Source organism: Gallus gallus, chromosome 3 (assembly GCF_016699485.2).
Source record: "Gallus gallus isolate bGalGal1 chromosome 3, bGalGal1.mat.broiler.GRCg7b, whole genome shotgun sequence".
In the NCBI taxonomy this organism is placed as follows: Eukaryota; Metazoa; Chordata; class Aves; order Galliformes; family Phasianidae; genus Gallus; species Gallus gallus.
Genome location: NC_052534.1, coordinates 88,307,795 through 88,332,288, shown reverse-complemented (window position 1 = coordinate 88,332,288; position 24,494 = coordinate 88,307,795). Strand labels below are relative to the sequence as shown.

Below are 24,494 nucleotides of genomic sequence, written 5' to 3'. Positions count from 1 at the left end.
TTCATCAAGATTTTGTTTCTGACTGTCTGCAGTTATAGGGATTAATCATGCTATAGTGAAGGTGAAGGTAAAGGAACTGCTTCTGAAAGAACTAAAAAGCAGAAAATAGTCCTCAATAGGACAGGCCAGTGGCTCAAATCCAGTTCTACTACCCAGTAGCTACAGTTACAGAAGTAGTTCATTAAAATTTTAAGATGCATGAGTTCAGTGGTTTCATGGTATCAAGTTCTGAGAATATTTTCAGTGCTGCTCAGTGATACACAGCCAGTAGCTACTTATTTTTCTGAGTCACAAATTTAGTGAAATTTTGCTGAAAATTTGCAGCTGGTAGATTTTTTCAGCTGACTGAAGTATAAGCTGCTGAGTTTTCAGTGCAATTGATAAGATACCTTCGATTTGAATAATGTAGAAGAGGACTCTCTCACCTAAGAAATTTCATATGGACAAGAAAGAAATATGAATAGCTTCAGGTAGTATATGGAGTTGCCTCTGCTGAGCATATAGTTTAGGCAGAGTTAGCCTCTGTGAGTAGCAGTGTTGCAAAAACTTCACTTGTAGGCTCTGTCAAGTTAAAACTCACAGGTTTTATTAGAGTTCCTCTAAGTAGCTAGTATATTTGGGGATCTACAACTGAGTTACTTTTGTAACTCAGTAAAATATAGTGAGAATGAAGTAACCCCAGAGGCTTCAGAAGATGTTCTGACTGCTGTCATTATATCTGTTATTAACCTCAGTGTTTTACCTGAGAGGATCACTGGTATGATACCTGTAATTTTGTTCAAGGTTGAGCTAAATTGTTTTATTTTATGTAGTAAGTTACAGACATTTTCAATAAGTCAGCTGGGGGGAACAGAGAGGCCACTTGCATTGGGCTTTCCTATGTTATTTACAACGACAATCTTTAAATTGTTCTTATGCAACAGCTTTTTTCTAAGGATACCAAGAGCTCTCTGTTTTCATGATGAGGTATTTATGTGCCTCAGTGTGACCTACATAGTAGACAACTCAACTTAGTATTCCTGTTATAGGTGGTCATTCTCTATTTTATACAGCAGTCAATGTGGCGGTAGGTTTATTTAAAGTGATTTTTTAATTTGAAACACTGACTCAGACATAAAGATATCAAGCCAGAACTTTAAGTCTTCTCTCTAAATTTAACATACAATTCTATTTAAATAATGAAAATCTGGTACTTCCAAATGACATCCTTTGAAGAGTGCTGCATCCAACTGTTTACATTTCTTAGGAATGCTTTTTTTTTTTTTTTTAAAGTACAACAGAAACAACCAAGAATGAGCCTCTGTTGTACTAGGCATTGTACACAAACAGTATGTTAGATAACTTCTGACTCAAAAAAGGCTTCTATTTAAACAAGCAAGATAGATATGGGGTATAAAAGACCTTTGATATGCAAGTAGATATGATTGTGTGCTGACAGAAAAGGGCCTGTTTGGACTCCGTGGAAAGGCTAACAAATTTTTGACTAGCAAATGGGTCAAGTCTGAGTGCGGGAAGGATCAGAAAGGATTAGTGAGAAAAGACATAAGGTACAAATGTAAGAAAATTTAAGATAATTTGTGTTGTGAATGTTTGCTTCCACAATCCTACCTATCCACTCAACACTGTATCTTTTTTTCTTTTTGCTCTTTTTAGGAAACAAAGTATGGTAATTCAGGTGGTGAATAAACTTGGAGACTTCTTGTTCTCAGATGATGTATGTGAGACAACAAGTCATGTAGTTACAGGGAGTCCTCGTCGTACCTTGAATGTTATGCTGGGAATTGCTCGTGGGTGTTGGATTGTTTCTTATGAATGGGTAAGAAATATATTTGAATTTTATTGCAAAATAAATTGAGCTTATTTTGTATAGCTGGAATGTCAACAGTATTTTTGTCCGTGCTATGCACAGTGTAGCAATGTTCAGATACTCAGGCTTGGAGTTAGATGAATTTGGGGAAATTTGCCTGTTTAAAGTTCTGTGTTACTATGAATGTTGTCTTTCAGTACTTAATCTGACCAAAGTATTCCTGTATTGTACCTCAATGTATATTTTAGAAATGCTTGAAATCTCTCCATCCAATGGCACGTCCAATGGCACTGGTATTATTTTTGGACAGATTAAAGGCTAAACAAAGCATTTTGACTCAATGTTAGCCAAGTTACATTATGCAGTTGGAACTTTTTATATGCTAATTTAATATGTTTCTGTTTTATTCTTAAATGTGTATTGTGTTCAACATTGGTAAACATGAAGAGGAATTTTTAGGTATTTTGCTGCATGATGAAAACAATCTAATAATAAGGAAAGCTTGTAGATGAGTAATTTGGGGCTATGTAGTTTACAAAAATTATTCCCAGATATCCAGATCAAAGAATCACCACATAACCTCAAATTTTTTTGTGGACTGTCATGCCTTTACATGTTACTGGTAACTGTTTCTGTAAATAGAAGATAACTGTGAATTGCTGTGCTGCTTAGGCTGAGATACAATCACATACATTTTTTTCATAGCAGCCCATATGTTGACATGTTTTAGGCTGGTGATAAGAATAGTGTTGATAACACACCACTGTTCTAGCTGTTCCTGAACAATACTTGCACAGCATCAAGACCTTCTCTTTTTCTGTCATTCCCACCAACAAGTAGACTGGGAGAGGACGCAGCTAGGACAGCTGATCCAACCTGACCAAATGGACAGTCATATATATATGCCATGTAATGTCATACTTAGCTATAAAACTAAAAGGAAGCCTTCGTAAAGCATCCATTGCTTGAAGACTGACTGGGTATCAATCTTCTGGTGGGAATGATTACATCATTTGCGGGTTTTTTTGGTTTTTTTTTTTTTTCCGTCTTTTTCTTGAACCACTGTATTTTTTTTCCTGCTTTTGCCCTTCTAATTCTCTCCCCCATCCTACTTGTGGGATGGAGAGAGTTCAACAGCATCTAGATGGGAGCTTTGATCCTGATAGTCAGGATCAAACCACCTCCATTATAGAGATCATCTGCAAGATAATTAATTTGACATCACAAATGACAGACTTTCACTTTTCATTATTTTCAGAGCTTCAAAATATAACTGTTGGAATTTATATGGAAGTAGATACTTCTCTACAGTAAAGGATGGTAGAATAACTAATTTAATTTCTTTGTTCCTTTTTTTCAATAAATACTTAAAAATCATAATATGTATATAGTTATTTAAAGAAGCAGTTGTGATATCCTTTGTGGTTTTCAGAAGTTCTTGGTGATTAACTTCCCTTAGAATAAAGGATATTGCATCTTTGATCACTCTAGTTAGCCAGTAATGTGCCTTTGTGAGTGAAAAAGACCAATAGCATCTTTGTCTGCTTCATCATATCTGTGCAAAGGGGTTCAGTTAGACAATCTGGTTAAATAAACATCATATGAGCATTCTTATTTCTCCTTATGTTGTCTTCCAGTACTTGAAGGGAGTTTACAAGCAGAAGGATGACTGACTTTTTATGTGATCTGATAGGTACAGGACAAGGGGGACTAGCTTAATGGCTTTAAACAGAAGAGAGTAGATTTAGGTTAGATGTTAAGAAGAAATTTTTTACTCAGAGGGTGGTGAGGTGCTGGAACAGGTTCTCTAGAAAGGTTGTGGCTGCCCCATCTCTGGAGGCATCCCAAGCCAGGTTTGATGGGATCCTGGGAAGCCTGATCTAGTAGTTGGCAACCCTGCCCATGGCAGGGGAGTTGGAACTATATGATCTTTAAGGTCCACTATAGCCTAAGCCATTTTATGATTCTATGAAATTGCAGCATTTTTTTTTAGTGTTGCAATGAAAATACACTGGTTGAAAATGCATCTCTGCTGAAAGACGGAGGTGATCCTGCCTCTCTACTCTGCGCTGGTGAGACCTCACCTGGAGTACTGCATCCAGATGTGGAGTCCTCAGAACAGAGGAGACATGGGCCTGTTGGAGTGCGTCCAGAGAAGGGCTACAAAAATGATCCGTGGAATGGAACACCTCTCCTATGTGGACAGGCTGAGAGAGCTGGGGCTGTTGAGCCTGGAGAAGAGAAGACTGCAAGGTGATCTGATAGCGACCTTGCCATATCTAAAGGGGAGCTACAGGAAAGAAGGGAACAGACTCTTTAGCAGGGTCTGTGGTGACAGAACAAGGGGGAATGGCTTCAAGCTCAGGGAGGGTAGATTTAGGTTGGATATAATGAAAAAATCTTTTACAATGAGGGTGCTGAAGCACTGGAACAGGTTACCTAGAGTTGTGGTTGATGCCCCATCCCTAGAGACTTTCAAGGCAAGGCTGGATAAGGCCCTGGGCAACCTGATCTAGCTGTGGTGTCCCTGTTCATTGCAGGGGAGTTGGTCCTCAGAGGTTCCTTCCAGCCCTAAGGTGTCTATGATTCTATAATTCTAAGCCAGAAGCAAACTTTCAGTGACTTAAAATGGAGAATTCTTGCCTTTGTGTTCCTGAAAACTGAATGTTATTGTGAGTGGTGACCTAATTATTTACTGTAGAGTCTGTTCATGAACTCTGTATTTGATCTACTTTTTATCTTGGAAAGTAGATATGATGCCTTTGTACTCAATTCCAGAGCCATGATAGAGGAGCATTAATCCATCTTATGTTGAGATAAACAAAATTGATCTCTAAACAAAATTCTGTAAATACTACAAGGATTGATAGAGGTTATTACTGCAAAATTGGCCTGGAAAATAAAATGGGATTACTTAATCATAATTAATCTTCTGGGTTTGTTTACTCTATTTTTGTTTTTTGCCAGTTACTCATAGTACAAACATCATTTTGGTACTATACAGACATGATGTACACGTTATAGAGCATGGTACATCTGCTGCTACTCAAGATTACTTATGAAGAAATTGTTTTCATGCAGCATGTCTCAAAGAATTGTGTTAAAATTTCCAGTTTTCTTGGTTCAGTTCAAGTTGATCATCAAATGATTAACCAGTCTATTTGCAATAAGTATATACAGCTATAAGTATAAAGCCAACAGATTTCAAAATTCTCATTGTAAACTATAAGTATTAATTGTAAAAAAGTATACATAAATGCAACTTAAAATTTATATCTTATAATGTTATAGTCTTAACTGAATGTTTTTTAGTAAGTGTAGTTTTCTTGGCTAAATAAAGTAATGCATTATTATATTTTGAATTACTTTAAAAATCTTTGACTTACTGATCTACTCAACTCATTTTTAGGTTTGGGATGCTGTAATGGTTATAGAAATTATTTTCACCTTGTGCAGCTGTTGCATTTTCAGATATTTGGTTTTAAGTTTCCTAAAAGTAAACATAATATCCTTTTGATTTTTGTAATTATGAAGTTTAACAGTAAGAATAAATGAAGATGCACACTTTTCTTTATTCCACACTCCCTGTTGTCTGCAAAATTGAACACCTCTACTCCACATACAAGTAAAACAGTGTTTTCCATATCACACAGCTTTTGTAGCAGTTTGTATAAAAGGTTGGGAAGGCAGGGCCAACCCAGGGGAGCTCAGGTGCATGCAATGCAGCTGAGTGACCAGAAGGGGTGGAACCAGGATCCACCCCTTCTCAGACCTCATCTTAGGGTTGGCAGTGAAGGCATAGATATCTCACTGGAGATCCCTATGTACTTTAGGCCTTTTGTAGGTAAGCAGATTCTTTCTTGTATTCCCACAGCTGTTGCATTTGAGCAAGTCCTCACTTGCTACAGCCTAGGACCTTGCTGTTCTTCTGTCATTGCTGCATTTCCATCATGAGATGTTCTGAAAATTGTCAAACATAAACTATTTCAGACTGCAGAATACACAATTTGTTTCTGAAAGCAATAAGATCACTTTCTAAATTCAGTTTGCAACTTGCCTCTAGTAGTAGCAGAATTTGGACAAAAGAGCTCTTTATAAGAAAGTCACAAGATAGCTGAATTATATTTTGGGAAATAAAATTTACATTGCTACCTAACAACCAGTCTGTTTAGCTTAAAATCTCATTTTGTGAGCTGTCATACTGTAAACGCTGTAAAGAATGATGTGTATTATGCCAACTTTTGTCCATGTGAAACATCTCATAGCACATTTTTTTTTAATGAAATTTTATATTTTCATTGAAAACTAATAACATATGGATTTGCATGGCATTTAATTCCAAAAGGATTAAAAAAAATAAAAGGAAAGTTACAGTTATTTGTGAATCAAGCATGGGAGAAATTCCACCTATTGATGAAATTGTTTGTTCTAAGATGAATAATGGCAACAATTTGATGGTGCATCCATCAGCTGGAACCCAAATTAAATATTTTTTTAAATATCATTTAAAAAATCAACCTAGAAAGAAGGTTTTACCAAAAGAAAAAAAAAGTGTTTTTCAGAAATTGAAAACAACCACCTTAAGCAGCTGGTAAAAGATACTTAGAATGAGGTCACAGTTCAACTACTATATTCATTTGCTCGTCGTATCAGTAGAGAATCATTTCTGTGACCGGTAGAGGAAATATTGTATTGTAGTTCCAGTTTTCAGTACATAAACACGAGGAGTCCCAAGGTAGGCAAAAAAATGTCCCTGTATAGATTAAGTATTCCTTCTCTTATTTCATTTTTCGTGTTGTCCTTCTTGTGATGGCCCTGATTAAGAAGTCTGAAACTTGTCCAAAGTGATAGGATCACAGATCTTTAAGGGTCACGTTCATCCAGCATTTCAGAGCTCAGTCAAATGCAAATGATCACGTATTTTCCAGACAGTCAGTACTCTGCTTTTGTAGGAACCTTTTTATTTGTGCTCTAGAATGTACAGCTGGCAGAGGAAGTTACTAAAAAATAATGAGTCAGAGATTTTCTTCTTTTCAGGCTGACTTATGTGTTGTGTGATCTCAGTCATTTGTAGGAGTTAATATTGGGTCCAGTATAGTTTAACATCTTCAGTTATGATCTAGAGGATGGGATGAAGGGGAGCCTCAGCAAACTTGCAGATAATACAAAACAAGGAAGAGTGTTTGATATACTCTAAAAGTGCATCCATTCAGAACAGCTGTGACAGGCTGGAGAAATGGACCAACAGGGAGGCCCCATGATGTTCAGTAATCAACTGAATCAAGGCAACATAACTGATGTAGTATGGGAATTGTTGACTTTCTTCCCTTTTGGCTTCCTGTTTCAAACCTTTATTCTAATGTGATAGATAATAATGCAAAAAGTTGACTCTTCTAATAAATACCCTTGCAAGGTTTTGAAGTGTAATATGGCTATACATAGAAATATGATAGTTGATTAATTTATACTTTGAGATAGCTTGATTTTACAGAGAATCATTTTATTTGGGTAAACAAAATATCAAGCTATCTGTTGTAACTGCACTGTTAATTTCTTTAATTCAAGTGGTTTGCTTTTTTAGAAATTATAGATGTTCTACTTATTATTTGATTTATTTTAGGTTCTGTGTTCTTTGGAATTTGGGCACTGGATCTCAGAGGAACCATATGAACTTTCTTCCAACTTCCCAGCTGCTCCTGTAAGTTTAACTGCCCTTTAAGCTTGTTAACATTCTTTTGTTTCTCTGAAAAAAGATTTGCCCTGTACATAAGGTTTTGTGAGCAAGAATGGCATACAGGGAAAAAAAAAACAAACTGTTGAAGAAAATGCCATAAGGAGTTATTTTCTACATCATCTAGTACTTTTTGAAGTGTGTATAGCCACTAACTTCTGAAGGGTTCTGCAAAACCTTTGGTTTGCATAGAAAATACAAAAGATTGATTCGCCAATTAGAATGAATCAATTTGCTTCGTAAGTACAAATGCACCTTAACTTCTGGCTTATTTGATTATTATCCTCACTTGAACGTATACTGGAGAGGTATGTTACTGCCTAATGAGCAAATGTCTCAGGTCATGGTGTCAATGTTTTCAGTCCAGAAATGACTTTGGGGATGTAAAATTACTGTAGGCTTCTAGAACTACTTTTTTTTCCTGTCTTTAATTTTCACGGTACTGTGTTACAAACTAATGTGAAAGTGTTCTTGTTGTAGTGTGGTGTATCTGTGCAGATAAGTGTATCTGCACGCGTTGTAATGGATTAAACAGTAATTTAATTTTGGATTTAAAATATTCTAGCAGGTTAATAGTTGATTAACTACTCTGCCAAAAAGTTTTCACGTTTTCTATTGCACTGTTGCAGCTAGATACATATTTTCATATCTGCTACTTGTTTCTCAAAGTTCGTTAACAGGCTTTGAAGAAAGAACATTTAATTGAGGTTGAATTTTATTACTACCATAGTTGTATTAACAGCTAAAGAGTTATTTTAAAAATTCTTTCTAAATCTATATTTTTTTGTACATTTATGTGTTCAAGATTAAGGCTTTATTTCATGATGCTAAGCTCCAAGTTCTCAAAGCGTAGGGAATCTATAATAGTTTTCCTGAAATAAGCCCAAAGAAATTAATTGTCTATTACAATTTTGTGTATTTTCCTGAAGGAAAGTAGTCAGGTTTTATATAGCAAATACTTGAATGGCAATGCTTAATGTGAAGAATATATAAGCATGTTCTTTTCTTTTCCTTTTTTTTCTGCATTTGTAGAAAACAAAAACAAAAAAACAACACTATTTCAGGCCAAGCTGCTTTGTTTTCTGTTTCTTCTCAGACCACCTTGTCTCCTAAGTGTGTTATCAGTAACAACTTACACAGCATTCTTTGGAAGCGATTCCAGCTGGTGTCAGTTTTTAGATTCTGTTTACAGTTTTTATTCCCAATGCAGAAGCTGAGAAGGGTGGAGAGATGGTGAGGAGATAAAATTGAAGGAGGTATGCATTGCTTGTTTGGAGGGTGCTTCTGTTGAGGAAAAAAGTTGGTTGTTGGAAGTCATTTCCATCACCTTTCCAATCATTCCTTTCTTGAGTCATTCTGGAGTCCAACTGTAATAGATACCTTATGTTTAAAGATGAGATTGTCATTTCAGCAAGAACGGAGTTTGCACATCCTTTCTTATTTCTATTCTTCCTAAGAAGCAATATGGAAAATGAAAGGCCATTCTACTTTTATATACGGTTTATTTGATTACAAGCAGGAATTAAAGAAAGGGTTACTGTTGTATTCTAATTGTTTGTACGAAGTCTAAAGAAGTGGTTGCAGTCTTCTTCCTATATTATTCTTTCTAAAATGTCCTCTTCTCTCTTCACTTTGGTATTTCTAAGCAATGCAATCTCATTTAAATAATGAGATGATACCACTGTAAAACTCTAAAATTTTACATTCATGTAAAATCTACTCTGGTCTAATGGTTGGCAATCCTGCCCATGGTAAGCAAGTTGAAACTAGATGATCTTTGAGGAACCCAGGCCATCGTATGATTCTATTTTAAAAATAAATTAATTAAAACTCTTGTTAAAAAAATGATCTGCTAAAGATCTAACACAGCATCTTTGGTGATCTTCACAGAACAGTCATCAGAAGGAATCTTTTGCTTTATATTTTTCCTCAGCATATTGAAACTAACCATGCAGTATATAGTTACTTTTGTTTTCTTACTAAAACAATGATGTTTAATAACCAGAAGTTGGCATCTTTTTTCTTTGCCAGGTTAAGCATGCGTACTGTGCCAGATTCCATCACATTTTGTTAGAAGATTTTTTTTTTTTTTTTTAAGATTATTGGACTGAATATGCTTACTGTCACAAATATTGGGAATATTTTCTTTAGTCATCTGATGAAGTACAGTGGGGGAGGAAGCATGTTCTTTCTATTCAATTTTATGGAATCATAAAATATCCTAGATTAGGAAGTAACACAAAGTTTAGTTCAATGCCCTGGTCCAAGCAGATCTAATTAGATGAAGATACTCAAGGACTTGTCTGGTCCACCCTCATAGTACTAAACAAATAAATAGAAATCCAGCTAAGTAGAATTTCCCAAATTCCAACTCATGTTCATTGTTCCACTACAGTACACCTCCAAGAAGGGGTCTGGCTCTATCTTCTCTGTGTTGGGTAGCTGTAGACAACAGTAAGGTCTCCCTTCCTCTTCTCTGGTCCAGGTGAAAAAATGCCATCTCTTTTCTGTATGTCATATGCTGTAGCTACCCTACTATATTGTTCTTTACTTTCATGAATTTCTAATAAATGTCTTTAATTTTGTGAAGTGTTTTTTAGACTGACATCTGTATATCCTCATAAGTTTCCAGGAGAAATAATAAATTACTTAAATAGTAATCTTAGATACATTGAGATTATTGTGCACAACTCTTCAGATGATGACTGTTAATTTACATTTATTAAATTTATTTAAAATCAGTTCATGAGGTAATATTAGAAGTATGTTTTATCTCTGATACTCCTTAGTAGTGCAGATATACATTTTCAGTAAAGAAGAAAGGTGGTATTGCAAGTGGTAGAGTACTCTGATAGCAGTTTTAATGACTTCCAGTATGAAATGTAAGTTAAAAAAAAAAATACAAACTTTAGTAGATTAATTTATTCACATTGTGTCATACACTGAGAGCCTACTGCTTCATGGAAAATTTTGAGGGGGAGAAGAAAAAGAACATTCTGTTGGTTTCTTAGGTAACTTTCAGATTTTTTTCCTGTTTTTCAAATGTAGTAATCTGTTTCTTAAGACAAAAGCATAAATTGAATTGCATCAAAGAACATCCACATGATTATTAGATTGTTCTTATAAAATGTTTAGATGGACCATGGTACCATGTGATAACTGATCACGATAGACAATCAGGCATCTGGTGCTAATGTTATCATCTCCATTTATAAAATACTGGTCAGTTATTTTACAGATAGTTGACAAAGAAATAAAAAAAGTGCAATCATCATAACAATGTAAAGAAACTCATACTATATTATAACTTGCAGGGATTTTTGTAAATTAAAGGTAGTGATCAATAAACACAAACTGGAAAGAAATGGTGATTTTTTTTGTACATGGCATTTTCCAAGAATAAATGCAAAGTCCTCTGTTAAATAAAGTAATGCAAACTATTGGAAAAAATCCCTGAACAAGTGTAAGAAGTTGTTTAATAGGCTATGGGGGAAAGAATGTACTAAGTAGTATATTAAGCTAATTACAGGACGATATATTTTTATGTACATAAACAGCAAACATACTCAGAGATAAATAGTTCTAGATCTAGGTAAGTTTTATATTAGAGTAATGTTTGAAGTTCAGTGATGAGGCAAAATGCATATTTCTAAAACTATTTTAGATATTTTTCACAGTTCCAGTTATTTACTAACACATACATAATATAAATGATCAGTAAAACACAGTCCTTCAGTTGTCTGACAGGTTCTTGGATATTCTTTTTATTCAGTCATTTGGCCAAATCACTGTTATATCGGGTCGATGCCTTAGACTTTGTGTCTAGTTGAATAATATGAGCTTTAACTGATCAAGACTATTGCAATTCAATGATTGGAATGAGCTGATCTCTTCAGAACACTAGCACATGTTTTCTGGGCTTGAAAATGAGACAAGTTGCAGATGTGTTTATATACTTGGCAAATAAAGTCTTTGAAGACTATACAATACATAATTCACATAAGAATGCAAAAGCATTTAGAAATCTGCTGGTCGAATCATCATAGTCGTGGCTTTGAGAGAGTATCCTGAGCCTTTCCAGTAGTACCACTTGATACCATTGAACTTGTTGTTGTTCTGTCGTAATGGATAATACATTCCATTGAGGTTAGAAGGACCACAAGCATCAAACCACCACCCTGCAAGACCAGAACACAAAGATAAATACCGGCAAATGAAAATGTCAGCAGAGATAATTTTTAACATAGCATACATGAAGATTTTAACACTTTATTGTCCCAACATGAGAAACAAATCCAAACCCAGTGTTTCATTCTCATGATTTTGAAACATTAATATAAGACATTTACCCCCAGCCCAGTAAGGAAAGCTATTAATTAAATATTCTTAAAGCTTAATGTAATTCCTAAGAGTTTAAAGTTGAAAAGGGAAGGTGTTCAATCTAGATTACTAATGTCAACTATTATTGACAATCCAAGGGTAGAACTTTACTCGAACTGTAATGATATTGAATTTTCTTTGCTTTTCATTTGCTCTTTGGTAAATTCCTGTACTCACAGATGTAAATTCCTTTCTTAATTGTTTTTAGAGGATTAATTCAGTTATTTGTTTTGGTTCTGTGTGCAGATAGTTCAAAACAACTGTGTTGAAACTTGCAAGGGAGGAAAAAGCAGTCCAAACTTATTTTGCATCTTTGTGGTCCTGACCTGTTAGTTGGTCATAAGGAAAATTTATTTTTATTAATAAGATAATATTTTTATACTTCTGTTATGAAGGCGATAATGCGTGTGTTCTGTTTTACAGGGCAGAAGTCCAATTATCTTTTTGGATAAACTGAAAGTCTTTTTGTGTTGTAGGGAAACAAAGCATTTCTTAAGAGATAACAGGAAGAGAAGTCAAATTTACAAAAGAAGTTGTTTACATTACAGAATGTGGAAGGTTAGATTGACAAATTATAGAGTGACTTGTGTAGTTAAAGGTAAAAACTTCATTGAAAGTTCCAATAGGTTATGAACAATCACTACAATAGTGTAGATGCCTCTCACATGGTTTACCAGAAATGCACGTATTGACATTTCATGCTTGTATTGAAATACATAATTAAATACTTGTACCCTTCTGCAGCATGTGCAGTGTATTCATCAAGTTTGGGAGTTTTCCTCTTCTTTGAATAGTTAGATTTGTGCCTAAAGAATTAGGAGCCATTTCAGTGACCATCTGAATCTCTAAAACAAATTTTGAAGTGCTTTAGGTGTTTTGACTTTGGGACTTTGTTATCATTCCTTGGAAGAAGAATCTGCTGTTGTTCTTCTTAGTTTCACAATCACAGTCTTTCTTGTACCCTAGCTTGAGAGGCCGCTTACCTTTTTCTCCCCAGATTTTAACTTTTCATTTTACCTCAACCTTTGTCAAATAATATTTGTCAAAGTATTTCATTTGGAGTCACCACGTGACCATCAGTTCTGAACTTCTTCAATAATCAGAATTTACTAAGTCAAAATTATCACTATTTATCTCATAGACAAATCCAGTGCCAATAAAAATAGGAAGACTGAGAAACAAAAAAAACATTCCTACCTCCTGTTAGCATTTGTGAACATTTGCAAATACATTTGTCATTGTCTGCATCCTTTGTGCTAAAATCATTTCCTGGTTGGCTTATACTACTTATTTTGCCTGCTGTCCCAGTAAGTCCTTTAAGGTGGATCCTGTAGAAGTGAGGAATGGAAAGACAAATATTACATTGAAGTTGAGCTAGAAAATAATGAAGAAGTAGTTTGCAGTAAGTATCCTGTTCAAATAGCTCAGTTCACTTCTAGCTAATGTACTGTTGTGAATGGTTTCACAGCAATTTTTCATGAGTGGAAAAGTTCATCACAGTATCTTGATGAACAGCCTCTGTCAGTAGAGATGAACATTTTCTTCATGTCATATTAGAAGAAAACGAGCAGATTATAAACTTTTTTTGTATATAATTTCTTAATGTTTCTTTATTAAGTGCATTGTGTGCATTTTTTTAATTAAGTTTGAAAGCCTAACAAAAACCTTTTTTCTTTCTATTTTGCTTTTAACACAATATGGCAATCCAGCATTACAACTCTGCAGTTACGAGAGATAAGAACATTTCCTGGACTCTCAAATACCAACTAGTAACTGATGCTTTAGGATCTTCTAAATGTTTCATTTTCCACTTTCCAAATTATTCTTTATTTTCACAACGTCCATAGGTTTCATTAGGTTGGATCTTCACAAGTATTTAACAGTTTGTTTCACTTACCTGGCAAGTTAAGCTTGTATCTGCTTATATCTAATTGTATATTGTCTGTACCTGCTTATGCAGATAGAGATGCACTCACAGGGGTAGAAATCATAGGATCATAGAATGGCCTGGGTTGAAAAGAACCACATGATCATCCAGTTTCAACCCCCCTGCTACATGCAGGGTTGCCAACCACTAGACCAGGCTGCCCAGAGCCACGTCCAGCCTGGCCTTGAATGCCTCCAGCGACGGGGAGTCCACAACCTCCTTGGGCAACCTGTTCCAGTGTGTCATCACCCTCTGGGTGAAAACCTTCCTCCTAATATCTAGCCTAAACCTCTCCTGTCTCAGTTTAAGACCATTCCCCCTTGTCGTATCACTATCCACCCTTGTAAACAGCCATTCCCCTTCCTGTTTATATGCTCCTTTCAAGTACTGGAAGGCTGCAATGAGGTCTCCCCGAAGCCTTCTCTTCTGCAAGCTAAACAAGCCCAGTTCTCTCAACATTTCCTCATAGGAGAGGTGCTCTGGCCCTTTGATCATCTTAGTGGCTAGAGATATTGGGGTGCTGAACGTGGGAGGCAGTTACACAGCTGTGACCATGTTATGAAATTGTGTGTGTGTTGAACTAAGTGGATTTGAACCTCTGCCCCCATATTAATTTTTTGCTGATTGCATTTCTGCATCAAATATCTTACTCTTCTCAGAGTTATTCTACTCTACGTATGAGAGAACCAGCTTCTCCCCAGCTAGGTCTTGACTTTGCATGTCATTCTCTGCTTATGATTGATGTTGGTTTTGGTAGTTTGACAGATTGTTTTAACCAATTTTATATTCTCTATGTGAATATATTGAGAACAGATGAATTTCCAAAGATTAGCTCATTACAATCTTCCTCTAAAATCTCAAAGTTAAATATCTTGTTTTTTCTAAAGGTGAGTTTAAAGCTTTATATTCAAACACTGGTCCCTGTAAGCCAGTTTCGAAGATATTGCTAAATGTTCTGAGCAGAAAGCATGAGCCTAGGCCTGAATTGCAAGTATTATTTGAAGTACAATGGAAGCTAAGATTTATTCATCTCAGTGGTTTTTAAATATATGGCTTAGTAAAACAGGAGATTATAGTCAATGGATGTAAGTTGAAATGAGGAATTCTGACTAGATGTCAGGAAAACTTTTCACCCTGAGGATAGGTGAGCAATGGAACAGGCTATGCAGCCTCCATCTTCGGAGGTTATGAAGGCCCATGTCAACAAAGCCTTGAGCAACCTAGCCTGGTATGAAGTAGTTGGCCTCAGAACAAGTTCATTCTGAATCCACTTCTTCTATGGTTCTATGAAATCTTAATTTTATGAACCAACTCATGATCTTCCAGCATTGAGATGTTTTAATGTTCTCAATGTAATGAAAGTTGCCTTTGAACGCTTTCTTCCTTTTTTTTTATTCATATTACTCTATTCTTTAAACCACTGTGTCTATGATGCATTCCATGTTTGGTTGCATTTTAAAATAAAGGATCTATTTACTGACAGTCATCTTAGTTTTCAGTGATTGTTTTTTAGAAATGTAACTGGACAAGGGCAATGACCTATTTCACAAAACTTGTTTTGTAAGTATTTTAATGCATTACTTAAAAAAAAGTCTCTGCTGTTGATTCTAACTGTTCCCAGATGAAAAAACATTTGCTTTGGAAATGAGACAGCTGTGTACTGCTAAGGCATTAAGACCATACATTCAGAGGGATGGAGATACTGATAGTTTTAGATTGCTTTGCATGGAAGACTTGAGTTGAAGTAACAGCTTCAGTTCTCAAGGGTGTCAGATTGACTTTGTTTACATCGACTAGATGTTAAGGGATCTTGGAGAAATGTAGCTAAAAATAGATATTTTTCTCTATCCAGCTTTGTGAATCTGCAAGATTCTTATGAAAAAAACATTTCCTGGACCATGCAGTAGGAAATTATCAGTTATTCTATACGCTCTAGTTCTCCTTCATCTAATAATACCACACGTACTGCTTTGACAGAGGTCCTGCAGAATGAAATAAGAACTGCCCATATATTTCAGTTATGACTGATACTATTTTAAAATGTATAATCCTTTGATAATGTGTCATTTCTAACCAAACAGGTATGAAAAAATGTGAAGCTTTCATTTTGCAATGAAATGGGAGCATAAATAAAATGTGCAATAAAAAATGATTTTAAAATGACAGTTTTACAGGGAATGAGACTGGACGTTCAGTATTAACTTTTTCATACGTAGGAGCATTATTCTTAGAGAATCCAAGGCAGTGGATTGTGGAACAATAAGGTAACATTACTGTGCTCAGAAGGCTTCTACTAACAACTGACTGAAGTAGAAAATCTCCTTCAAGTCTTGTCTGTCTCAGTCAACCACTTTCCAGAAATCTATTTATTGCTTGGAATCATGATTATATATTCTCTTGCATTCTTGAAGCCATCTGCAACATTAATCCAGCAAATAGTTTCCCTTTTTGTTTTACTTTTAAGTCAATAACAGTGATAGACATTAGTTCTAAAGGGTAGAGTTGGCTTAGAATTTTCTTTAAAAACACAGGAATTGTTGTAATTTTGTTCTGATAAAGAAACATCTAACTAGTAGTCTAAGCCATACCATTTAAAGACAATTCAGTAATAGAATTCAGTAATATATCTTTAAAATGTGAATAACAGTTACATAGCTGCAAGAAGTAAAATTCTGTTCAGATGAGAGGAAAAGCAAATCTAGAAGTTAAATTTATCTGAAAGTTCTCTTTGAAAAACTAGCCCATGGTGTGTTTTAAAGAAAGAAAAAACCTATCAGGGAAAACCAGCCCATCCCCCCCCCCACTCTATCTACTGCTGAACTTTAAGGGTTATCATGTGCATACGTAAATGCATTAATCACTGTAGATAGCTGTTATTATTCTCTGTTAAGAATATACTTGGATGGATCTTCATGCCCAGAGTAAAAGATGGACACAGGATCTCTTTTTTTATACCCTTCTTTTCTCTGCAACTGCAGATGTGTTCTTATTCTTGAAAATTGGGTACTACCATCTGCTATATTGGTATATTTATCTGATATTATACCATACCATCTCTTCATCTTCATGCATCTGTTTTACGTTCAGCCAGTGTGCGCTAGTAAATGTACATTGTTTCCTTTGAAATAAAGGTTTTGTTTTTTTTTTGAATGTTACAGGGAGCAGGTTAAAATAGAGCAAGCATGTAATTCATGTACACAGATTAAAATAATCACCAGCTCATTTTTTTTAATTCAGTTCAAATTTTTCTGCTTACCTGTATTTTTGTTCTTCGTTTGCTAGATAGAATTGGTCATACAAAGTGTACGCTTCATTTCCTTCCCAGTCTTTCAGGATTATTTTAAGAACGTAGCGCTTCTGATTAGTCAGTTGAGAAACAAACTCATTTCCTAGCCAGTACTCCCCAGCAGGATCACCAAATCCCTGTAATTCAACACATGAAACATAGTCACTTAAAGATACAACTTGTTTTTTCCCTTTGAGTTTGAAGAGATCCCTTGATCAGTTTTTAACTTCAGTGGTTTTCAGTCAGCTAACACATAGTTTTACTGGATCTGTGAAGGTTACAGATCTTTATCTGAAATAATAGACTTGGGGCAAGTTGCCAGTGGAAACACAAATATAAGTAACTCAAAAATATGGACATATCATAGAATAGTTGATGAAAGAAAAATGAAGTTTCTCTTTAAAAACAAACATCACATTTGTATAAATTGTTTGTCAAAGCAGACTTACTACTCTGACCCTTTCAAAATGAACATCTACGGATAAAGACAACTTTCAAAACCTGCCTACATTCTGAGGATGCTATGTGTATTACTTTATCATAGCAAATTTCAGAATATAATATCCAATATTAATGCCTCCAAAAACATTACTTACTATCTTGTACTCTTTCCATGTCCGGTGAAAATCCACGCTGCCATCTTCACGTCTCTGAAGAACTGTCCAACCTCCTCCATTACTTTCCATGTCACAGTAGGCCTACCAAAGTAATTATGTAACAGTGTAAGTTCATGCACTCAAGTGAAAATTAAAACAGAGAGCATATGTTTTACACAGTTCTCCATCCTGGAAAGTTTTAAAATGTGTAATGTGTATTAGCCTAAAAGTGTTGATTTTCATAATTTTCATGCAAACCATTTGTGGTATCCAAAACAACCTCTCGGCGGTATTCCTTCCTGCCAAAATGATTACTGCTGCTTGTCACAGTGTACCTATGCATGCCCTTAAATCGTGACTGAGTTGCACTGAAGCTATATGTCTTTTTCATCTTCTTCCACAAGAGGTGTTCTTATTAGGACTAGTGATGAGACACTGAAACAGGTTGTGCATACCCCCTCCCTGGAAGCATTCAAGGCCAGGCTGGATGAGGCTCTGAGCAACCTGGTTTAGTGGGAGGTGTCCCTGCCTATAGCAGGGGGTTGGAACTAGATGGTCTTAAAGGTCCCTTCCAACTCAAACAATTCTATGATTTTAGTTCTTTGAACAGGTAGATGAGCCAGAAAGTGCTTTTGAAGGGAAAGCAAGCTCTCAGAGCTGCTATTATTAAGCATGTTAGTTTTTCAGCAAGTTGCAACATATAGGAAATCCAAAGCAGGTACTGTATGTTAAAGTTCAGCATCAGAGAATTGTGCAAATTCTCATAAAGATAAAAGAGGGAAGAAAGTGAGCTGGATCAAGAATTACTGGTCAAAGTATGTCATGTGAATTAAATTTAACTGAAAGCAGCAAATTTAATTTGTACTGCAGCATGCAATTTCTTATATATGAACTTCTTTTCACTAATTTAATGACTGGTAATGGTTTGGTAATAGCATAGAAATTGAACTTAGTAAAAATAAAAATGGTCTTGAAAAGGAGGGAATAAAATTCTAAAGATCAGATATAATAGTGATAAATCTGTTTTAAAAAGCTAATAATGCACGTATAAAAACTGATTGTCACAAGAGGCTGTGATGAGGGATACTAGAGATGGACTAAAGCAGATGCTGATACTTTTCTTAATTCTCTGTAAGTTAAAATGCTGATCAAATAAGTGCTCAGTTAGCACTGCTTATAGAGAAAGTTGTTGACTCTGAAGATTCATGCTACTGAAGAAAGAGATGGTATAATAATCAGATTCAGAACAGAACTGTTCCAGCCTTGTATGAAATGTGTAGTTTTTACCCAGTCTCTCTTGGTAAGCAGTTATTAATTTATACAGGATAATGGTCCCTACTGATGTTGTAATTGTTAATTGATGTTTTTGAATGTTACATAAAATTTCCTTGAACCTATTATCTAAATTTCAATTCATCTGGAATTATTACTTTAAAGGTATAATGCCTTAAAATAGCAAAATATTTTAGTTCTAAGAAGATTGCAACATTCTCAAACTGGATGTCTTAAAATGGGTACTAGCTCTAAGAGGAATATTTTATATGTGGATGGCGAGATGGTTGACTTTATAGGCACTATGTGCTCTTTGGGATAAATACTGTGGTAACGTAAATTTTTTTTTTAAAGTGGAAAGCAATTTTAGTAGGAACTGCATTACAATATAGAAAATTTAAGAAGAGTAGACTTTTCTTGTCAATAACGATGGCATAAATTGTATGTAAACTTTATCAGATATTTCTTCCACACACATACACTCACACAAACAAAAATTCATCTCTAAGTGCTTCCAAAAGGTGCCAGTTAGATGTTAAAAATAGAAATTCTTTTCTTTATTGGGTGGAAAATATGGCATAGGGAAAGGGAATTTAACAGTTGACATAGTTGTCGTTTAGTGTCATAATAGCTGTTGTGAAAGGTGACTCGGTGAAAGATGATTATTGTTGTTTGAGATTTCATTGTATGGTTTCTTACTGTTGTACTTTACAGTTGTACACTTGCCCCCTTGTAATAGCTAAAAAGTTAATATTATTTTTACCATCTTTAAGTATAATAATATGAAACATTTTGCTTACGGGCTTGACTGTTATTCTACAATTTTATATATTCATAAGTATTTTTAAGGATAGAGATAGCCTATTTGGTACAATGAAGATTAAGGAAAAGATTTGCTTAGTTTAAAATAAAAACAATAAAATGCTGTGTTAGTCAGTAGATGGAATAAATTCTTAACGATCTGTGTGAGAGTTATAGGGAGAGGAAGCATTTATTTGTACTAAAAAAAAATAATCATTTTTCAGTAAGATGATACACATTGGAGGCTTTCTCTAACTGTCATTTCTAAAATACAGCTCTTCTGACCTTTCCTCCTAGCCTAGATTTTATATTCTGAAGGAAGAAATGTAACATTTCATAGAACTAGTAAAAATAGATACCAAGATTAGACAGGCAGCAGGAGTCTTGAAACAGTTGCCAAAATGAATAAAGAGATTAGCATCTCAAATTACAACAAATTGGCAGAGTACATATATGATTTATCTTGTGTACTGCTTCAGTACTTGCAATTCTAGCAGTTGAAGCACTGTGAAAGTTGGCCTTCTGTGAAGAACTGACAGCATAAGTAGAAAAAAGCTCAACTGATGTAATCTATCTGGCCTTCTGCAAGGCCTTTGACATGAGCCCACACCACATCCTTATCACTAAATTGGAGAGATATGGATTTTAAGGTGAATACAAAATTGGTTGAATGGTCACAGCCAGAGGGTAGTTGTTAATGGCTCTGTGTCCAGGTATGCCAGCAATGAGTGGTATCCCCCAGGTGTCCATCTTGGGACCAAGTGTTGTAGCTCTTCTACAACTTTATCAGTTCCACAGAAAGTGGGATTGAGAGTACCCTCAGCAAGTTTGCTGATGACACCAAGCTGAGTGGTACAGTTGACACAACAGAAGGGAGGGATGTCATCCAGAAGGACCTGGACACGCTGAAAATTAGGCATACGATAATCTAATGAGGTTTAACAAGACCAAGTGTAAGGTCTTGCACTTGAGTTGGGGCACTCCTAGGTATGTTTACAGACTAGGGGAAGAACTATTTGAGAGCAGCCCTGCCAAGAAGGTCTTCGGAGTCCTGGGAGATGAAAAACTTAACAGGAACCAGCAGTGTGGGCTTGAAGCCCAGAAGGCCAACTGCATACTGGGCTGCATCAAAAGAGAGGTGGTCAGCAGGGTGAGAGAGATGATTGTCCCCCTCTGCTCTGCCCTTGTGAGGCCCCATCTGGAGTACTGCACGAAGGTAGGGAGCCCCCAGCTCAAGAAAGATGTGGAGCTTTTGGAACAAGTCCAAAAACAGATCATGAAAATGATCAGAGAACTGGAGCACCCTTCCTATGAAGAGAAGGTGGGGGAGCTGGGCTTGTTCAGCCTTGACAAGGCTCAGGGGAGACTTGATATCAGCCTTCCAGTACCTAAAGAGAGCTTGTAAGCAGGAGATAAATCAAATTTCTACATGGGTAGACAGTGACAGGACAAGCGGGAACAGTTTTGAATAAAAGAGGTGTGATTTAAACTAGATGTTGGGAAATTTTTTCACTGAGAGTGGTGAGGTGCTGGAACAGGCTGCCCAAAGAGGTTATGGTTGCCCCATCCCTGGAGGTATTCAAGCCAGGTTGGACGCAGGCCTGTACAACCTGATCTAGTGCCTGATTTAGTGGTTGGCAACCCTACCTGCAACCCACAGCTTATAACTAGAGGATCTTTGAGGACCCTTTCAACCCCAGCTATTCTATGATTCTGTGAGAGCTAAAGAGAACTGTTTTTCACCTTTAGCTGATGGTCAGTGCTATATTTGTTTTAAATACTATATGATGCTTGTAAGCAGAAGTAGTCCCTATTCCAAAGATATAAGTGTTTTCATATCCAGTCTCTGAATGGTGAGACCGGGCGGGTTATCAGGGTAAATAACCACTACAGTTTTCATACCACAGCAGCTGTGGATGTCACATCTGTGAAGTTTAACTTTGCATCACTTCTGGCTGTTGTCAGAATGTTTGAGTTGCGATGCTCATAAATAGCTTTTTAGTCCTGATGCTCAATGATTTTGTATTCTGCTTTATTTCCTAGAGATATGACTAGATAAGAATTGCAGCCTTATTTTCATTGTTGTGGAAAAAAAATAGCTATATGTCTGGTTTATTGTGTAATTTATCCTAATACCAATTACTAGCTGAAAAGTGAGGTGACCAGACTTCCAAAACTCAGGAAAAAAAACAGCCCTTATCAAACCCCCACCCACTGTTGTATCAGAGAATTGCACATACGTCTTTTTAAGTGCTTGGGGTTTGAAACTCTTGGTGTATGTGTGTTTTTGATCTAAATTCCATGGAATGGGCTCCTTCTGGAGATAACTAACCTAGTAATCTTTGTGATCACTTACTATAAAAGTAATGCAAAGATACTTTTGCTGGTAAATTCAGGCTTGCCTATATCACTTTCTGCAATGAAATCTTGTTTAAAGAAAATGGCTCATTTGAAATGTATGAGTTCTGCAATGAAAGCCCTGCTCAGTGGCGGTGGGAATGGGGAACAGCTCTGCCACTGTTTTAAAGATTTGGGACACTATTTTGGTAATGGTTGTGGTAGTGGTTAAGCCAACATAAGGGAGTCATCCAGGCTCAACTGTTCTGTCTAACTATAATCAGGAGGTTAAGTGGTTCAAGTTACCGCTGTAAACATGAAGCTATTGACTTTTCATGGGTTTGCTTCTGCCGTTTTTCCTTATGTCAGCAGTCTCTTGCTGTTTTTCCTCTGTGTTTTTAAAAGGACTTAGCTTTTGTCCTGATGCAGAACAGGAAAGTTTGAAAATACTAATGGAATGAAATAATTCTTCCTCTCAGCTCATATGTGATACTTCAGTTTTGTATTATGATGGGAGACAAATTAGTGGAGTGGGATCAGTTACACAGATTACACAGAAGTTGTTTATAAGCTTGTTGAGAGGTCAGAAGGTGTTACAAGAGGAAAAGATGAAAACACAAACAGCAGTGCAGCACTTTTGGCACATGAAAAAGGTCATTCTATTTCCTGGTCTGAGTGGCTAGAAACAGTTGAAAATGGTATAAGGTGTTGACTATCCCTAAACCTTCACTTCTCTTTGACAACCCCTCTTATGCATTTGTATTTGTATTTAAAAAAAGAAAAAAAAAAAAAAGCCTGCATCAAATTAAAACTTTTTAGTTTCTTGTTTTTCACTTTGTATAGTAAATCAAGATTTTTGCTTGTCATTTCCATTTTATTGGAAGTAGGCAGAATAAGATGAAAATTCTTTTCACGTTTAATTGAATTTAATTAAATTACGGTGTTGAAACTGGTTTTTTAGCCTAGTGAATCACTGCTGTCAAAATGTTGCAGGTGGTTTTATTTTGTTTTGTTTTGGTTTTGTCTGTTTTAGGCCTTCATGTTCAAAGGTAAAGCGTCCAATGCTTTACAGTCTAGGAAATTGGTTCAGGAATACAGTATTTTAGGTTTTAGTTTTGTAGAAATTTGAGTCGCTTTAAGTTCTCAGATCATATAAATTGACTAAAACATTATGACTTTGCAAACACAGTGTTTCTGACACTCAGAAATTACCATTCTGTAATATGGCATGCACTTGTGTCTGCTTTTAGAAAATACTGACGCTCTTTGTATTTGAGAATAAAATTAGAACCAAAGGTAAACCCTTGAGGCAAGTAGCATTAGGTGATTCAAGGAATGTAGCTTGTCCTGAGATGTCTAGGAGAGACCACTGCAATCTTTTCCTTTAGAGATGCAGTAACTTGCACTTAGAGTTGTGATTGTAGACATCTACGTTATTTAAATACCCTTTTGCTTCATGCATAATACTACACTTCATTTCATCTTATGTAACTAGTTTTTTTGTGAAGCAGATGTATCAAATATAGATGAAGTTATTCCAAAGGAAAAGCGGTCTATTTTCTGTAGATACAAACTTGCAGATACCGTTATTTTACTAGATGTTATCTGCAGAAATAGTAGTTTTTGTGTGTTGTATTTTATGGATCTTACCCAAACAAATGGCTTATTTCCTTTAGTTGAGAACTTTTAAGGGTAAAGATCATGTCTGGCTTGGGCTAGATGAAATCTTTTTAACCAGTTATTTACTACTATAGTTTTACCACTTGCTTTTCCAAATGTTCCTTCATTCTTTTTTACACTTTTTGTTGGTTTTCCTTTTTCTAGGCTTTAAAAAATATTGAGCCACAGCAAAACCACTGTGAAGTCTTACCTTTTATTTAAGCAACTTAAGGTTGTAGTTTCAAGGAAATTTCTTTATCACCTTTTGTTATTTGTGCTGATCTAAACTGGATCTCACACATGGGTTCAGTACTAGGAGATTGCTTACATGAGTACAAACCCCTGAGCTCTTCCATGTCCCTTTTTTCTGAAGTCTGATTTTAATTCCTTTTGCTGCTTGAAGGGCATTGAACATGTGAGGAACTTAGAGGAAACAGGAGAATGTTGGCCCACCTGGCTGCCTTAAATGCTAGCTTTGACTTTCCTTTTTTGAGGGTGTTGTGATCTTCAGCTTGAGTGTGTTCTCATGGAGTGTGATCTCATGGAAAGCTGCATTCTTCTGGCATGCAACAGTAAACTAGCTGTTAAAGTATAGCCAGTGGTCGTTATGTCTGTAAAATTCTAACAGCTGATATACATCAGTTTGTCCTGATCACGGGATAGGAATATCTTCCAAGGAAAAGTCTATTTTATTTGAG

The 24,494-nt window shown here is 35.8% G+C and overlaps 2 protein-coding genes across 9 annotated transcripts in view; one reads left to right on the top strand and one right to left on the bottom strand.

Moving 5' to 3' along the window:
* The window catches only part of MCPH1 (microcephalin 1), a 121,600-nt gene that overhangs the window by 30,900 nt on the left and 66,206 nt on the right, over window positions 1-24,494 (top strand). For all 4 annotated transcript variants that reach the window (XM_025148462.3, XM_040696675.2, NM_001105319.2 and 1 more), the window contains 2 exons: window positions 1,654-1,816; window positions 7,428-7,505. In XM_025148462.3, the coding sequence (XP_025004230.3) occupies window positions 1,654-1,816; window positions 7,428-7,505 (241 nt within the window). The remainder of the gene's footprint in view (window positions 1-1,653; window positions 1,817-7,427; window positions 7,506-24,494) is intronic.
* Window positions 10,232-24,494, bottom strand: part of ANGPT2 (angiopoietin 2) — a 46,178-nt gene continuing 31,915 nt past the window's right edge. For 3 of the 5 annotated variants that reach the window (NM_001396168.1, NM_001396167.1, NM_204817.2), the window contains 4 exons: window positions 17,728-17,829; window positions 17,102-17,268; window positions 13,116-13,246; window positions 10,232-11,716 (listed from right to left, as the gene is read on the bottom strand). In NM_001396168.1, the coding sequence (NP_001383097.1) occupies window positions 11,556-11,716; window positions 13,116-13,246; window positions 17,102-17,268; window positions 17,728-17,829 (561 nt within the window). In that variant the 3' untranslated portion in view covers window positions 10,232-11,555. The remainder of the gene's footprint in view (window positions 11,717-13,115; window positions 13,247-17,101; window positions 17,269-17,727; window positions 17,830-24,494) is intronic. The other 2 variants (XM_046938432.1, XM_046938433.1) reach the window with 1 other exon arrangement.